Genomic DNA, 17879 nt, shown 5'->3' with positions numbered 1-17879 from the left:
GCTGTTCACCGGGGCACAGGCTGGGCTGCACACACAGAGCAGTGACAGATCACCACACGGGAGGGCAGTCTCATTAGAGAAAAAGAACTTTTCATAAATAACACAATGAATAATAAATATCACAATAGAAATATTCTATTCAATTAAGACCAGTTCCTGAGCCATTAATGAATCAAATGACGAGCCAACGACTTCACATTTTACTTATTTATTTAAAGTTTAATATAGAGCGTTAAGCTATATACGCGGTGCGATTATTTCATGATAAATGACCAATTAAATCAAACTGTTCTTAAAACACAGAAAATCAAAAATAAACTCGGAAATATTTTTTAATCTTTATATTTTTGATGCTGAGGCCTCAATAAACGTAGAAACACCCCCAAATAAATAAAAGTATTTCTGTTTATTTCACTTCTGATGTTCAAACTACAAACGCACATCCAGCGCAATGAACGCGTTCCCAAGGCAACGCAAACAGGAAGTTGAGGAAGCTCTGAGGGGAGCGAAGGAGACAGCTGTGTCAAACAGACACAAGTGGCCGCTCGCTTTTCCGTGTCTCGTCTGCGAGATGTTAGAGTAACGTCCCCGCCGTGACTCCACGATGTCCGCATCAACGAGGGCCAGTTCAGCGCCGAGTTTGTCGAGGCCGGAGCGGACACCGGACACCGCAGGTGACGCTAACGGGCACACTGCCGGTGAACGGGATTAGCTTATCGTGACAGTAGCTACTGCCCACGTAACACCGTCATGAATAAGAAACAACACGATGTCTGTTCGAGTGGGTCCAAGAAAGCGAAACCCTCCGAGCCCACGCGTCACAGTTTAGAGCCTTAAAGAAAGCATCGCGTGAACTTAGTGTTTCTACATTCAGATCTTTGCATTTAACATTAGTAGGATCAGTCACACACAGTGTTGGTCAAGTTACTTCAAAATAGTAATTAGTTACTGATTACTTCTCCAAGAAAGTAATCCAGTTACTTTACTGATTACTTATTTTCAAGAGTAATTAGTTACTTTATCTTTTAGCTACTATTTAAAAACATGAGACACAACCCGAATACGTCATGAAGCGCAGACCTTTCAGCTCCATCTTCTAAAACGGAATCAAATGAAAAAGCTTCTTTTTAAAAGCAAAATGAAATAATACGCGACAGTCTTTGACTTGAAGAAATTTCATTAACATTTAAATCTGTTGCCTCCATATTCCAGCACATAAAATAAACTAATGTTTTGTGTTTACACTCTTTCAAATAGATGCAAGTAAAACAGCCAAAATAAATCAAATCACAGATTCAGCAGCACTGAGTCCTGTCGGGTGGAGGTTTGTCCACAGCGACATGTCAGTGGGGGATCCGGGGTTTCTGGTGAATGTCACGTTCCGTGGCAGCGTGCTCGCTGCTCGCTCAGATTTGAAGTTTAATTATTGGCTGTAGAAAGAAGTTTTCTTCCCACGCAGAGTGCACAGCGGACACTAATGTTTTAGTCACTTTTTACAGAATCAAACTTAAAGTAATGTGATTACTTTCATGCTTTAAACGCTGCATGCTCGTACTCTCTCTGCTCTCCATATTATCCATTGTTGATCTGCACACGTCTGTCGCTGCCACGAACGTCGCACGCTCGTAAGCACAAACAACATCATGGTTTAGTAACGCAGCGTGCTTACAGGAAAGTAACAGTAATCTAATTACTTTTTGCAACAGTAATCCCTTACTTTACTAGTTGCTTGAAAAAGATATCGGATTACGTGTTACTGTCCATCTCTGGTCGCACACAATCCCTTTGTCTTGGAGCTGTCTGCAGGCCACCACCACCTTCTGTAATAATAAATAAAAGTCAGTACTTTTATTCATGCTTTATTTTTTTTAAACTTTAGTGTGACTAACATGTTACACCAACACTAACGATGGTGCTAAGGTTTGTGATACTTTATATTTTACTTTATTACTGGTGTCATTATTGTGCAGTGAAGAGACTCAGGACCCAAAAACGCAGGAATACAAACTAACACAAGCTAAACAGGGAGGAAACAAGTATAAAGAAACTAAAGACCTGACCCACGGAACATGGGAAATGTCACGGATGATACGCCGACGATGCGGAAACAAACAGAGGAAGACGAAGGGCTTAAAAACACAGAGAGATAATGAGGGAATGAGACACAGGAGGAGACAGCACAGCAGCTAACACAGCACAGAGACTGTCAAAGTAAAACAGGAAGCAGGACACACTCACAAAGACACGACTGGGGAGACACGGGGAACATGGAGCACAAGAAGAGCACAGAAACAGAAACCAAGACACTGAAAATGATAAATAATAATGAAATCAAAGACTATTAATAATTCAACACTGGGTCACAGACTCAGGACCAGTTATGTTCCCTAAAGGCTCTTCTCTCCCGGTATAACTATAACAGTGCAGATGTGCACATTTAATGAGCCCTTCCCTCGTCAATGCAGTTTCATAAAATTCAACTTGTTAGTTTTTGGCAAATTCTCTCTGACGACATTAAATAAATGGCTTTGATCACACACTGTGCAGGGTTAAAGTACAGGTAGTTGATACGTACTGTGCAAAAGGCTTCAGTCACTCCTTGCTTCTTTATACTTTGCTACCAAAGAGCCAGAGTTTCTTGTAATTATTTAAGGTGGAATTGAGCGATAGTTCTTCAAGCTTTTTGAAGGTCTTTATTGAACACGAGGAATATGGATGGAAGGGTGGATGTCAACAAATGGCTGAGGCCAAAATAGTGGAGTGAAAATCAGTGGAGAAGATCTAAAGGAGTGTTTTTGGTCCTTTTATTCTTTATTTCATCATGTTCTCTGTGTGTCTTTTGTTTCCTAGTTTAATCTGCTTATACTTCTAACTTTATTTAGTGCTTCTAGTTTTGCTTGTCTGAGTATTTGGTCCTGTTCATGTTTGGTCTCGTCTTACCCCTGCGTGTTTCCTCCCCAGCATTTCCTGCATCGTCTTCATGTTTGTCTAGTTGCCTGTTTTCTGCAGCCATGTCTCTGTGTGTATGTTTGTGTGTTCCCATTACTTCCTGTTTTACTTTGGTAGTCTCCTGTCATGTTCTGTTTTGCTTCTCTTACTTTGAAGGCACCCTGTCTCGTGTGTTATGTTCAGCTTTGCGTCCTCTCTCGTGTTAGTCTCAGCTGTGTTCCTCACGTTTCCTGTTCCCTTGTCACTCCTCGTGTATTTAAGCCCTTTGTTTTCTTCTGCCCAGCGCTGCGTTTTTCTGCTTTTCCTAGCGTACAGCAATAAAGCTGTTTTTGAGTCTGCATTTTGGCTCCTTCGTTCCTCCTGCCTGCAGCACACAGCACATGACAGTTTTGTGAATTCAGATTTGAAACTTTTTATTCAAACCTTCATCAGTATGTACAGAGGAGGTCAGGGGAGAAGCACAGCAGTGTGTACATCCATCTGTAAAACATGGTGGAGCTCGTGGTGACGGTGTACTGGCTGAAACGTCGGTCTTGTCGACACTGATGGAGTTCTCTATGCAACAAAGTGCTGTCAGAGTTTGATCCACCGTGTAACACAGTGTGGATCTGATTGGCAACAGCTTCATTTTTCAGCGTGACAGTGATTCCATGTATTTTTGCACATTTCAGTAAATAACTAAACTTATTCTTCCAGCAAAATATCAGGAAATTAGGGGTCACTAAAGACTTCTGCACAGTACTTGTTGTTTTAAACTTTTTTCCCCAACTTGTGACAAAGCCAAAGAAAGCTGATGTCTCCTTGTTCTTTGTGCGTGATGCAAGAAAATCCAGAACCTTTATTATGCACGTAGACATTTAACAGTGAAACCTAATGTCCCCTAAAATCAGGTCTGAGTTATTAAGCCGTTCTGATGGGTTTTGATCCTTCTCAGTGGCAGAGCTGAATTTTCAGGTCCCGGTGGAGAGCACCAAGACGCAGCCCGCTGTCAGAGGGCAGATCGTGCCACACGAACTTCTGCTCAGTCTAACCTCCACTGTGTGCAAGAGGAGAACACCGGGGCGATCCGCACACGACCGACACTGCGAGGTAGCATCAAACCCTCTTTTACGTCTACATGACCACACAACAGCTGATATAAAACAACCTGGACTGACTTTGTATCTAGAGCTATGGAATCAGACGCCCTGATGCAGTCTGGCATCATCCACTCGGACGCAAGAAATACAAACACTTTCTGGAGCAGCCAACATCCCTGACAGGAGCTGGCAGGTCAGTCGGGTTTCTACAAACGTGGAGCTGATGATGTTTCATTATGTCAGTATTTAGTGCTCAGTTTCTCATCCACATATATTTACTCCTTTCTTCATGGATGGTGTCCTTATAGGGATATTTCTTTCCTGTGTGACGCCATGGTAACCAGAAAGAAGACAACACTCCTCCCACCAGTTAGTGAAAAGCAGGTCGTTGGTGGCGCGCAGGTGAGCCGCCTGTTTCTCTGTGCGTGCATATACCTGTTTGCTGCGTGTGCACACGCGCACAGCGTGAGGTGATGATCGCGGCCGCTTTGTCTTTCAGAACTTGTGCGTCTCCGACAGTTTTATCCCGGAAGAATTTCACATAGTGAAAAATAAAGGAATACGGAGCCTCGAGTTCTACGAGGAGTGAGCTTCACTGTGTTCAGTCTGTCTGTCGATTATCGCCGTGTATCTGATGCTGTGATCGTGTTTAAAGCACAACTTTAACCCGTCTCTTCCACAGTGCATTCACAGTGCAGCTGAGGGATGAAGAGCAGAGGCTGCGGGTCCTCCCTTCACTGTGAGTTCACAGATATGAATTCCTCTCATTCATAATTAACCTTAAGTGATGTAGTAGAAGAAGTTGTCCTGCTGTGTGCCATTAAGTAGGCGGTGCTTGGCAAGACCAGGGTTAAGGGAGCGTTTAAATGTGTAATATTACACATTTCTGTATATCTTTGTGTCCAGGAGGCCCAGTGGCAGGCTGGAAGCGGTCCAGCTGATGGGGATGATGGATGACATGCTGGAGAAGGCTGGAGTGGATGAGCAGAGCGAGGAGCTGGCTGAGCTTTCGCAAGTAGGCAGGCAGAGAAACATATGTAGTCATGCAGCCTTTACGTGGAAAAATGGACCAAACCTCGGAAAATATCAGGCGATCCTGGAAAATATTGATATTTCAGTTGCTTCAGCCTGCAGCTGCAAATCTGCACATTTACAGCCCACCTTCACCTCGGGTGTCGTGTCTGATGTCGGCTCTGTTCTAAATCTTTCTGTGTCCTCCTGCTGCCGACTGATCTTTTGTTAACATTGCCATCATAAGTGTAATAGATTTAGAGATTTGAGTATAAAACACAGAAAAGTCAGAATTTGTGGTGCTGCTTGGAATATCCGATCGTGTAGAGTGTGAGAAGCCGCACAATGACTTGTCTTCCAGCTGGAGGGTCTGCTTGAGCTCGTGAAGGTTGAGCAAAATATCTACAACATTGTCTTCCATGAACTGATCAGGCAGGTGAGCGTGGGCTGTGCTGAGAGAGGACAGCTGCTTGCCAAACTCAGGTTAGCGGCACACATCAGAGGAAAGGCCATAAGCTTAAAAGCAGTGCACCAAAATATGGATGAGACATGAGTCTGCAGTGGCATTTTGTTAATAATTCAAGTTAAATGTAAAACTGAAATCTTGGACTTTGGTCCAGTAATGACCTCCATGACCTGTGTTTGTTCAGACAGCGCTACCAGTCGCTGCTGGATCGAATCCCGCGGCGCCTGAAGGCTTTGCACACCGAGGTGGTGGCCCAGCGGGCTCTGGATCGTCGGCTCACAGAGGAGATCCACCACATCAAGTTATCCATTCAGCAGCTTAGCGTGTACGTACGATCAGACTGGGGGGTGATCATGAGTAATATTACCACGTGCTGCTCCAGAACAAACAAAATAATATATGTCGGACGTTTGATGTTAATGTGCTGATTACAGATGTGCGGATATGAAAATGTGCGTGTATTCATTCCTACGTGTGTGTCTGCGTTGTCTTCATAGGGAACTTTCTAAAGTCCGAGACCACGATGCTTTTGTTTCCCACCAGGCGGAGCACGCTCACTGGCAGCTAGCCGAGGCACTCAAACAGACTCGCACCGACTCAAAGTTAGTCCAGAGATCATCGACTGGATGCATTTAAATCCTGAGTTATGAACCTTGTTTTACTGATGATGGATGGTCAACGATTTTTGTGTTGTGAATTATGCTCTTTACAGTGTGGTCCAGGCTTACCATGAGCTGTATGAGCTTCAGAGAGCTCGCCTGGAAGCTCAGCTGATCCACATGACCGAAGACAGAGACTGCTGGAGCCAGTTTACCCTCTGCCTCGCCCTGAAGGTGCGTGAGGTGTCTTTGATTTGACCTGGTCTTACTTTCATTTTAGAGTGAGAAAGATGACTGTTATAGCAACTCTATGGTCAGCTCTTTGTGGAGCTCCAAGGCTAACAAAAGAGGAAGTCAATTAAAGGACACAACATGCTCAATGTAGCTTTCCCCTTAGCATTTCATCCATAGTAATACTTATGCCAGTATATCAACCAATATGTCCCAACCACACAAGCCATATATATATATAGATAGATATATATGGATTTACAAAACCTGATTGATTTTTTTAAAAGTAATGAATAGATGCTTCAGCCATCCACCCTTTTGAGCTTCCTCCAAAGGGTGGATGGCCTCGCCCTTAGAGATAGGGTGAGAAGTTCAGCATCTAGGAGGGGCTCAGAGTAGAGCCGCTGCTCCTCAACATCGAAAGGAACCAGTTGAGGTGGTTCGGGCATCTGACAAGGATGCCTGCTGGGCGCCTCCTGGGTGAGGTGTTCCTAGGATGTCCCACTGGGAGGAGGCCCCGGGGCAGACCCAGGCCAGATATAATCTCTCGGCTGGCCTGAGAACGCCTGTGTGTTCCCCCGACAAGCTGGAGGAGGTGGCTGGGGAGAGGGAGGTCTGGGCTTCTCGGTTTAGGCTGCTGCCCACGCGACCCGGCCCCGGATAAGCAGAAGTAGATGGATGGATGGGAGAAACTGCTGTACACAGTGTTATTGGTGGTGGTGTTGCACAGTTTATCCATCAGAGGGCATTTTGCAGCTTCCCTGTTCGCAGCACTGGTTTGGAAACAACAACCAGCTGATCACAGAAGTCGAGTAGAACGTAAACGTATATTCCAAGACTTAAGATGATTTTGTAACTTTGCTGTCATATTATCTTAGCAAGGACTCATAAATAACTACACATAACAAATGCAATGAAAATCTGTTTGTGTTTCATGTGTCTGAAAGTAAAATCTCCAAATATGGTCTAAAAGTCGTTTATCACTCAGACTCTAATATTTAAAGTGCTTAAATTAAATTTGTGCTCAAAGATACAAAGTCAGAAACAGCAGTAATATGAAGCTTTTTATTTTTGTCAGGTGATCAGTGTGAAGAAGCTGCATCTGGTCAGTCAGCTGCATATCAATGAGCAAAGCTGGTTCAAGACGGCAGAGCACTGCATCCTGTTTCTCACATCTAAGGTAAAAATCTTTATTTTTATAAATAGCCCTGCTGGTTCAGTTAGACTCCGGCTGTAACAGCGACCCTCCTGCTGCAGGACACAGAGTGCATTAACATTATCATGGAGAGCACAGACAACTGGAGGAAGCAGCTGGCTGCTTTCATGTCCCAGCTGAAGCAGACTGAACATGCCCAATGTGCACAGATCAGTGCCATCCAGCAAGGCATCAACAAGTGGCTTTCCTTCTGCTCCTCAAATAATAAGTAAGGACAGTTAAAATCCCCCCTGGAACTTTCACTGACACCTTACAGTCACTGTGTGATTCTCCAATGCTGCGTTTTCTCCTTTCTCAAGGCTTCCTGAACCCAAATATGATAAAACATCAGTGGTAGAGATTCATGGCGATTTGCAGCAGTGGTCAAATGTAAGGCTTGTGTGTCTCACCTTTGTCATAGTTTTAGAAAATCTTCCTTTTTTAATTGGAGATGAACAAACCAGAGTCGTCTGCGCAGGTCTTTGTGAGCAGTGAGCGGTAACGTAGAGGCGATGACGCGACATGATTAAACACCGGGAAACATTTGCTTTGTCTAGATGTTAGCACTGCTGTGTGAACACTACCAAGGCGAGAAACAGCTGAACTGCCAGCAGACACTTAGTGAACTCGGTAATATCCAGGAAACATGGCTGAATATGAGCCTGCAGCTCTTTAGAAGACACCCTTCAGCTGACGGGGGACCTCCTGAAGGCCAGCACGCCCAGAGAGAACTGGACAAAGAGCTGTGTGAGCTCCTCGGAGAGCTGGACGTTCACGTGGATGGAGAAAATGGTGAGAAAATGACACGGTTTAATAATTCTTGAATTATGGAGAGACTACGTCGCTGAACAATGCTGTTGCAGGGCTCCATGGAAATGTGATGTCACTGCACCGTCTGATGGAGTCCCGGGGATCCAAACTTGCCGCGGTGATTGAAGATCCCGAAAAGATGGCCGTCTCTGATTGGTTAGAGCTGGAGAGAGCGCTGCACAACTGGAAGAGTTTGGCTGACGAAGCTTTTCGGCACTTCTCCAACAAAATGGACAACAATAAACCGGATACTTCGTGAGTGCGGGTCCATAACATAAATAACTTTGAGAAAGACAGTTTTTGAACTTTTGCCTTGAAAATTGGATTTTAACTCAAGCAATCAAGATGTGATTTTGCATCAGCGCTCTAAGAATCACAAACAGTTTTACACACAGTCCCCATTTTCTCAAAGTGAATTAGACAAATTAACAGAATTTTTAAAATGAGCATTTTTTTACTCTTAGATGAAAAAAATTTGCAGACGTTTTGCAGTTTGGCAGATAGAGGGAAACAAACTGAACTCGTAGAAAAATTCAACCTGATCTGTTTTCATGCTGAAATTCAAACACTTGTAGTCGTTTACGGCGGTTCTGAAATGCTTCTTTGTGCGTGTTTGTTAAAACAGCGCAGAGGCAGAAAAGCTGTTTGACAAAATCCAGGCGTTTGTAACCAACCTGTCTGACTTCACTGAGGGTGAGAACTTTAGGCTCCATGAAGAAGTGAGTACCGGGCATGCTCAGTAACACCATATTTACATATTCTGCTGTCTTTTAAGTGTATTTGTGTTAAATTGGAACTAACACCCCATGAATACGGTGCTCAGGCACAGCGGCTGTTTGTAGGAGACGATCTGAGTTTTGGCTTCTTTGAGTCTGGATGTTTTCTTTGCTACCAGATCAGATCTGTTCACGTGGCTCAGACTCGGTGGATGTTAGAGCTCTTACTCCTTGTGGTTCCCAACCACAGCGAGGAGGAAAACCAAGAAGAAGAACCCCACCGGTACATTCCAGAAATTTCACAGGAAACTCTGGATGGGGATGCCCAGATGCTGGCTGAGAAGCTGGATCGCTTGTCCAGCTACATCACCAGGTACCAGAAGCTGTTGTAAATATTTTATTAGTTATTTATTTTACAGTAACTGTGTGATCTTTAACAGTAAAATAACAACACACGAACCGACTCGAGCAGGTTACGTACTTTTAAACGTTAGAGTAACTTTACATTTAAACAGCGAGCGAGGAAGGAAACAGGTTGTCAAACTCATCTGAAAATGTTGTTTAGTTCGTGCAGCCTGGTCCTGGAGGAGCAGGTTCAGCTGAACACGCTGTCAGCTCAGGCTCAGAATGAGATGAACGAGTTCAAAAAGCTGCAGGTAAACACACCTCTGGCACACATACACTATCACTTGTAACATTGGGGCGGGGTCAGTAATAGTTTTGCAATGTCAACTGTGATTGGTGTCCTCAGAGGGAGTGTGGTGATTGGGTGGAGACCTGCAGGATACTGCTCACAGGTGTTAAAGGTGCTCCCGTGGAGCTGCCCGTCACGCCGCCTGCACCTGTTTCCAGCAGTGGCGTCTTGGACTGTCCAGCAGACGGTGCGGAGGCTGTGGTGAGGATTCAACTCGAATAGAGCTCGCACACGTTTGCTAGATTTTTGGGATCTGTGAAGTAGTTTGACTGGAGCATCAAGGAAGGTGGTAAGTGAGCATTTTGGAGGAGATGAGCAATTTATTTACTGTGACCTCCATCATATGTGAAACTTAACAAAACTCACCTTAGATTAACTTATTTAACAAAACTCAAAACCCACATGGAGTCAGTGACACAGCTCACCTCTCCTCCCTCACCTGCATCAAGCAGAGACTGACCGAGCTGCCAATTTACCTTCAATTAGTTTAGCCAGTACCACCAGCTGGAGCTCAACACAAATGACTGAGAATTACATGAAGCTCCCCACATTAACACATTTACACAACTAAACGGCTCCATGTAAGAAACAATATGCAACAAATCCCTTTGCATCCTGACACAAACAAAAGGAAGCATTCCTACGGAAACACCCTCCTCCTGGTTTAACCTGCTGATGTCAGACATGACATCATCAGTACTTTAAAAATCAGGAAATGCTGAGCGGGTCTTTCCCACAGCTGACCTGCATGAAGACTGAAAACAAAGAAACAATGTAAGTATGCACACATGAGTTAATCCTGCAACATAATAAAATATAAAGAAACATGTGAGTGTTTGCTTTAATTTGCCAGCAACATAACACTGACACAAACAAAGCCGGGATAGTAAGTGTAGCAATGTTACTTTAGCAAATAAATATACAGAGAGAATAATGTTCTTCAACTGGTGTCACAGGTGGGTGAAGAACAAAAAGGTATTTTTAGCAACAGAAGAATAGTTGTCCCAGATTTTATTATAGTCAAGATCTAATGTTCACATCTGTGTGTGTGTGTGTGTGCGTGTGTGTGTGTCCTTATGGGGACAAAATCGCGGTCCCCACGAGTTTGAAAGCATTTTTCAGACTGAAAATGTGGTTTTAGTGTCAGGGTTCGGGGTTCAGCATTCATTCTTATTTGCTGACAAAAAGACATTTCAGACAAAGAAAATTTCTTGGCTGCTGAAAGACACGAAACACAAGAGTTTTGTCAACTGGAGCGTTAACAGCAAGATTATGGAGCTTTGTGTGACACAAAATGAGTGAATTAAATTGACACTTGTGGAATTTAAGGAGTTTTAGAACCTTTAACCTCCTAAGACCCGAACTCTTCCACGACATGGATTTTTAATTTCTCTTTGATATTTGGGCTGATTGGGACCTGATGAATGTAAAAACCAAGAATTACCAGATTTTTTTTTTTTACCTTATTTTTTTTTTTAAGAAAAATGAGAGCCACAAATGAGGATATTCGTTTAAAACTTTGATAGAACAGTAGCAGTATAACGTCCTCGTAAGTGGATATCAGGCCCATGTAGAGCAAAATTGAGTATTTTGGTCTAAATAACCCAAAATGTGATGCCCACATATGTGGACGCAGGTCCTAGGAGGTTATAATAGAATCGTTTTAAGCAGGATGACTAAAAATGTTGTTTTTGTCCTTTAGGGGGAGCAAACAGTTTGTGAGAGCCCTGTGCTGAATCTGATCAATTATGATGGAAACGTTGCACAAAGGAAGCTTGGAGCGTGCAGTGTCCAGCTAGATAGGGTCAGACAATTGAAGTATACATTTTTTATGTTGTTGTCAGTTTGCATTGAGCTGAACAGCCCGTGTGTCTGTAGCTGTAACCACCTCTGTGTCTGTCAGACGGGTGAGCTGGTCGTGTCTCCAGTGACAGACGATAACCAGAAAGCTTTCAAGGATCTGACCACAGTAGGATTACTGCAGCAAGAACTGCAGTGAGTTCATTTTCTAAATAATGTTTGGATGAATTGTGTTTCATGGATATTCCTGAAAATATGCCTTTAGTCTTCTTCATTGTAACCTCGCTCTGCTGTTTTCATATGAATGCACACGATACTCTGTAAAAGTCCAGGAATCCCGCACAACTATTCCTGAACACTGCTCAGAAATGAAAAGAAAGCTTCCCCGAGAGAGTTCAGGCCCTGTTGAAGTATAAAGTATCTGGTTAAACAAAATTATAATAATAATTATAAAAATCTGGCTCCTTGGAAGCAAAATTTAACGAAATGAGGGGTGCCTCAAGACCTCTGCCCAATACTGTATCTTTTTACACAATTTTTTGAAAGCACTACTTTAAACTATTGCTATAAACTATAAAACATCCATCCATCAGTCTACACATGCATCCATCCATCCATCAGTCTACACATGCATCCATCCATCCATCAGTCTACACATGCATCCATCCATCCATCCATCCATCCATCAGTCTACACATGCATGCATCCATCCATCAGTCTACACATGCATGCATCCATCCATCAGTCTACACATGCATGCATCCATCCATCCATCCATCCATCCATCAGTCTACACATGCATGCATCCATCCATCCATCAGTCTACACATGCATCCATCCATCCATCAGTCTACACATGCATCCATCCATCAGTCTACACATGCATGCATCCATCCATCCATCCATCCATCAGTCTACACATGCATGCATCCATCAGTCTACACATGCATGCATCCATCCATCAGTCTACACATGCATGCATCCATCCATCAGTCTACACATGCATGCATCCATCCATCAGTCTACACATGCATGCATCCATCCATCAGTCTACACATGCATGCATCCATCCATCCATCCATCCATCAGTCTACACATGCATGCATCCATCCATCCATCAGTCTACACATGCATGCATCCATCCATCCATCCATCAGTCTACACATGCATGCATCCATCCATCCATCAGTCTACACATGCATGCATCCATCCATCCATCCATCAGTCTACACATGCATGCATGCATCCATCCATCCATCCATCAGTCTACACATGCATGCATCCATCCATCCATCCATCCATCAGTCTACACATGCATGCATCCATCCATCCATCAGTCTACACATGCATCCATCCATCCATCCATCAGTCTACACATGCATCCATCCATCCATCCATCAGTCTACACATGCATCCATCCATCCATCCATCAGTCTACACATGCATCCATCCATCCATCCATCAGTCTACACATGCATGCATGCATCCATCCATCAGTCTACACATGCATGCATGCATCCACCCATCAGTCTACACATGCATGCATCCATCCATCCATCAGTCTACACATGCATGCATCCATCCATCCATCAGTCTACACATGCATGCATCCATCCATCAGTCTACACATGCATGCATCCATCCATCCATCAGTCTACACATGCATGCATCCATCAGTCTACACATGCATGCATGCATCCATCCATTGGCTTACTTTCCCTTACCGCCCCTCTTTAGTGATTCTGAGGTGCGAGTGCAGATTGCGGAGAAGCGAGCCCTCAAAGCCGAGGAGGCTCTGCAGGAAGCACTGAAGAAGATTAAAGACCTGGAGAGACAACTGCAGGGTCGCCCCAGTGTGGAGCCCCACAGTACTGAAGGTGCAGATTAATCAGCTGATAAAAAGAGACAGTGACACAGCATATACGCATCGAGGTGGTTCATGTCTTTACTGGCTTATGTTTCAGAAAAAAACAAAACACCGCCGCCTTCACCGCAGCCAGAAACAACACCAACTCCTCCGAAGAAAACGGCAACCGCAGTCAAACCAACGAGCAGCAGCAGAAAGACCAAGAAATGCTGATCGGACCATCGGACGTCTCTGTTTATTTATTTTAACCAGTGTTAAATACTTTTTTGGTTTACATGTGAACAGGAGGGAAGTTTAACAGACACATAAAAACATCACTGACCATCGATGGTACCCAGTTTTTGAGTATTTATTCCCAGGCTGACGATCAGGGGTGTCCAACTCCAGGCCTCGAGGGCCGGTGTCCTGCAGGTTTTAGATGTGTCCTTGATCCAACACAGCTGATTTAAATGTCTAAATGACCTCCTCAACATGTCTTGAAGTTCTCCAGAGGCCTGGTAATAAACTCATCCTGTGATTCAGGTGTGTTGGCCCAGGTTGAGATCTAAAACCTGCAGGACACCGGCCCTCGAGGCCCCGAGTTGGACACCCCTGGACTACATGAAGAAGACAAATAGCACTTGAGCATGATATCATTTAGAGGCTTGCTGTGGCTTAGTTTAATCCTATGATATGTGTTTCAAGTGTGGATGAAGGCACATTTATTTCTGCATCCTTCTGAAAATAAAGATTTGTGTGTTTCCTGTTGCATGAAGTAACACTCACGGATTTGATTGCACATTTTACAGTTTGATTATTTGCAGTTAACAAGACATTAAAGAACACATTTGAGGACTAAAAGCTATGTTCCTTTATGTTGTGTTTGCCTCTTTCTTTTCTACACATGGAAATCGCCAGTTTAAATACAGCAAGAGTTCACCTGAGTTTAACATGAATAAAGCTTCACATCATTGGCGAGTCTGTGTCTGGCTCCTCAGGTGACACCCCGCCGTCCCCCTCCACGCACGGGGGAGGAGGGGGAGGTAGGGGTGACACGTCGGAGTTGAGGCTCGGAGGGAAAGGCAGGACCAAGGCAGGTTGAAGGTGACGGAGGGAAGCCCGAAATCCATCCCAAGCAGCCATCTCACTTTCTGCTGCTTTCACCTGTAGAAGAGAACGACTCGTGGATGTTTTCATCACTAATGTTGTGGAGAGTAGAGACAAGTTTGGAGCACATGGGTTCAAAGTTGCTGTTTTACAAATAGTGTGTAAAAACCGATGTGAGCACTTACTTTGATCTGCTGCTGTCTCTTGGCCTCGGCAGCGGCAGCCAGGCTCTGCTGCAGCTCCACAGGAAAACTGAGCTCGTCTCTGACAACACAAGCGCAACCCAGCCTGGTCAGCCGTGGTCTTCCAACAAGTGATGCGTTTTCATTGTGCAAGCTAGTATTTCTTTAGATTCTGCCAAAATAAAGCTAAAGCTGCTTTGCTTTGGCTCAGCCTTGACTTCCAGTTAATGAACGTTTGCAGGGAAGGAGGTGCATTTAAAAAAAGATGAATTACAGAGGAAGGAGAAATGATGTCGGTCTTACATGTCTGCCCTCTCCACCCTGACGCCCCAGCGGCAAGCGAAGGAGTCGACCGTTGCTTGTATCTGCTCCCCGATCTTCCGCCTGTGCAGCAGGACGTGGCTGAATGTTTGCTGGGCCAGAACGTCTCTGACTGCAGCCTGGACCAGACTCTGCAGCACTGCGGTCAGACTGGATACAGCTGAGCTGCACAGTGCCACGTTCTCTATCTGGTAATAACACACCGCGCTCAGCTCCGGCCTCACCAAGTCCTTTGTCACCACCTGCGTACAAACATATGAGAACACACATGTCGCGATTCCAAACGGGAATATTTAAATATGTGATGCAGTGCGTGTCTATTTCTGTACCACGTGAGGAGGAACCTTCAACATCTTCAGTCGGATGTCAACTTTGTGACACACGTCGAGAAGTGGGAGGTGGAAAAAAAGGCCTGAAGAGGAAGAAAGACACAGGGGACAGTGGGTGTCACACTAGTGAGGCTTCTCATGAGCTGCGATTCATAATACGTTATCGACCCTCACACAGGCTGCTGTCTGGAAGCACACATTTCTAATCTTATCCTTCCTGGTAGCTCCTAATGAAAATCTTAGCATCCTCAGCTCCGCCTCTTGTCGTCTTGTCAGCGCCATCGTCTGCCTGCGGTCTTCCAACCATTAAACTCATCACCACCTATCCACCGTCCGCTCTCTCGTCTCCATTTCTCTTCTGCACTGCCCGTTGCTTTGAATGGTAAAGCCCAGGTATTTAAATTCACTCCCTTACTACCTCCAGTGCTTGCATGTTGATCTTTCCATAAATAGATAAAAATAAAGTATAAATAAAAAATAAGAATGAAATCTGGGCCGACCTGGTCCTCTGGGTTTTCCACGCAGTAGGTGACCCAGTCTGAAGATCACAGCTCTTTCGTGTTCCCTCACTACCTGTGAATCAACATGTGGTTGCTCAAGTGTCAGTTTGATATTCAACACAAAGCGGTCAGCCTATCTTCTAAAGACAAGTCAGATCTTTGTAGGATCAGAGGTTTAGTCCGTACTTTGACACAGAACCAGATGGAAAGAGGGAAAAAGAGGAGAACCAGAGCCAAGACAAAGACCATCAGCAGCCACTCACAGACTCCCAGCTTCTTATGCTTCAGACCTGAAAAGATCAACAGTCTTTCATGAAGACGTCTCATCACATTTTCAGATATGAAAAACATATATTTAAAAAATAAAAACACTTCGAATCACTGTCATCCTGCTCTGCTGCTTCCAGGAGCCCCGCATTCTCATCCTTGACTTCATTATCTCTCACACTGTCTATATCCACCACCGTTGATTTCAACTTCACTTCTGTCTCTTGCTCCATCTTCCCCACATGCGTCCCCAGCTTCTCTTTCCTCACCGATGATGCTTCAGAGAGCTGCTCCACCTTCGGCTTCCTCTGAGGATTCCTCCTTGGAGCCTCTGAGGCTCCCCTGTCCCTCTCCTTCCTGGCCGTCATTCTGGATCTTGGTGGGTGATTGGAGGACTTCTCCATGCTGGCTGCATGCTCTGCAGAAAAATTGGAGGGATTTCTTCCTTGTTTTCTCTTTTTCCAGGTTAAAGAAAAATAAATTTTGTGATTACTGGGAGATGCTTCCCCTCTCGCTGGATGACTGATCAGTAGTACTGCTGTCTACTGTGGAGATGGGACAGAGTCTGTCCCTGTAATTAAAGCTGGGAGCGTGGGAGCACAGGACAACAGTGAGGGGTGTCCTTACCACACTCTTTTTTTTTAAAATTGTATGCCAGTAAACCTTTGCTTTGCCAGTAAGACCATCCAACTCTCCCTTTTATCTCCCTTTTTTCCATAGAGGGCCCATTAAAGACAGACATAGGCTTTATTAATCCCACACTGGGAAATTTCACATGTTACAGCAGCAAGAATGAAATTAATTCGAGATAAACTACAAAAATAACAACTTGAAAAACATAAATAAGAACAAATGTTTTAGCAAAAATTATATTCAAGTTATAAAATGATAAAACTGATGCAGCATCAAGGGTTTGCCTTTTTTAAATCCACACATTTTCCTCTGGAGATAAAAAAGATAAAATAATTTGTTTATATACATGTTACATGTTTGTTTATGGACTATTAAGATTCCACTAATTAATGTGTGGCCTGCAGTGTAAAGCTGAATTTAATGCTGTTAATATTTAACCACATGCATGCAAATGGAAACTTGTTTATGTTACGTCTCTTCTGTGGTAAAGTCAACACCCCACGGAGATATGTGGAATACAGAAGTGAGGTTTTTACTGTTTGGACTAATTATCCCAATGAAGCTCACTCTGAGTGTCTTATACAGGAATGTGCAGACGCAGGTCTGAAAGAGCTTTCTTTGTTTGGAAAGTTAAAGACATGCTGTAACCTCCCTGACTTGTGCTTAATTAAACTCAAACCTTATTGCGTGGCCCTCTTGAGGCGTGGAAAAGTCACACGTATTTTTTCCACGGCTGTTTTCACGAAGAAGACATAGCTGGCTACAAGAGTGACCAGATAGCTGCAGAGTAAATGTGGGGTGAGAGGCAGTTTGAGGTGAGGGAGTCACACTCCTGACAAAGTAAACACAGTGAGGATAAAACACGGAATCTTCGTATCCTCGTGTTCTCTCATTTTAAACACACAAAAACTGTTGTCATCCACGTTCTGCTTTGTCCAGCATTGCTTTGGGTTTCAGGCTGAATGGTTGGTTTTGACCTGTTCAACCTGCTTCCCTCAGGTAAGCGCTACAGGTGCATCAGACTCAAAGCCATAACCACCCTGAACTCACACATGCACTGACAACACAGTTCCACTCACCAATCCAAGGACTTCGCTCTATACACAAACTACCACCACGTAATTTACATGAGATAACCCACACT

At 44.2% G+C, this 17879-nt stretch overlaps 2 protein-coding genes across 4 annotated transcripts; one reads left to right on the top strand and one right to left on the bottom strand.

Moving 5' to 3' along the window:
* The first annotated feature begins 12 nt into the window (after positions 1 to 12).
* Positions 13 to 14164, top strand: axdnd1 (axonemal dynein light chain domain containing 1). Of its 3 annotated transcripts, XM_084910387.1 has the most exons (24): positions 13 to 674; positions 3884 to 4038; positions 4118 to 4221; positions 4337 to 4430; positions 4528 to 4613; positions 4711 to 4767; positions 4935 to 5043; positions 5401 to 5522; positions 5690 to 5830; positions 6003 to 6107; positions 6218 to 6338; positions 7414 to 7515; positions 7593 to 7759; positions 7851 to 7920; positions 8088 to 8322; positions 8394 to 8595; positions 8966 to 9059; positions 9236 to 9429; positions 9622 to 9712; positions 9808 to 9951; positions 11453 to 11554; positions 11654 to 11745; positions 13288 to 13427; positions 13515 to 14164. In XM_084910387.1, exons 1-24 carry the CDS (start codon positions 605 to 607, stop codon positions 13628 to 13630), a joined length of 2913 nt encoding a protein of 970 aa, XP_084766513.1. In that variant the 5' UTR covers positions 13 to 604; the 3' UTR covers positions 13631 to 14164. The 3 variants fall into 3 exon arrangements, 2 of the variants coding, with proteins under 2 accessions (XP_084766513.1, XP_084766514.1); XM_084910388.1 differs by lacking the exon at positions 13288 to 13427; XR_014797377.1 differs by lacking the exons at positions 11654 to 11745; positions 13288 to 13427; positions 13515 to 14164 and having other exon boundaries at positions 9808 to 10039; positions 11453 to 11538.
* An 89-nt stretch (positions 14165 to 14253) lies between these two features.
* nphs2 (NPHS2 stomatin family member, podocin) lies at positions 14254 to 16578 on the bottom strand. The gene is made up of 7 exons (XM_084910394.1): positions 16218 to 16578; positions 16022 to 16125; positions 15836 to 15908; positions 15336 to 15418; positions 14989 to 15248; positions 14689 to 14767; positions 14254 to 14560 (listed from the first exon to the last, which is right to left on the bottom strand). The coding sequence occupies exons 1-7, from the start codon at positions 16504 to 16506 to the stop codon at positions 14360 to 14362; spliced, it is 1089 nt and encodes a 362-aa protein (XP_084766520.1). The 5' UTR covers positions 16507 to 16578; the 3' UTR covers positions 14254 to 14359.
* Between the last annotated feature and the right edge of the window lie 1301 nt (positions 16579 to 17879).

This window comes from Perissodus microlepis, chromosome 17 (genome assembly GCF_051167445.1).
Source record: "Perissodus microlepis isolate ML-2025 ecotype Zambia chromosome 17, ASM5116744v1, whole genome shotgun sequence".
Taxonomy (NCBI): Eukaryota; Metazoa; Chordata; class Actinopteri; order Cichliformes; family Cichlidae; genus Perissodus; species Perissodus microlepis.
The sequence above is the reverse complement of the archived record's forward strand: the minus strand, read 5'-3'. Positions and strand labels throughout refer to the sequence as shown.

What these genes read in the sequence shown, in the direction of transcription:
- nphs2 (XM_084910394.1), bottom strand. Translation starts at nt 16,506, where the DNA reads ATGGAGAAGTCCTCCAATCACCCACCAAGATCCAGAATGACGGCCAGG. An exon ending in TGGAAAACCCAGAGGACCAG is followed by an intron (nt 15,419 to 15,835) that starts GTCGGCCCAGAT and finishes CTTCCTCTTCAG; the next exon opens with GCCTTTTTTTCCACCTCCCA. An exon ending in AGAGACAGCAGCAGATCAAA is followed by an intron (nt 14,561 to 14,688) that starts GTAAGTGCTCAC and finishes TCTCTTCTACAG; the next exon opens with GTGAAAGCAGCAGAAAGTGA.
- axdnd1 (XM_084910387.1), top strand. Translation starts at nt 605, where the DNA reads ATGTCCGCATCAACGAGGGCCAGTTCAGCGCCGAGTTTGTCGAGGCCG. An exon ending in GCGGACACCGGACACCGCAG is followed by an intron (nt 675 to 3,883) that starts GTGACGCTAACG and finishes GATCCTTCTCAG; the next exon opens with TGGCAGAGCTGAATTTTCAG. An exon ending in CCCTCTGCCTCGCCCTGAAG is followed by an intron (nt 6,339 to 7,413) that starts GTGCGTGAGGTG and finishes TATTTTTGTCAG; the next exon opens with GTGATCAGTGTGAAGAAGCT.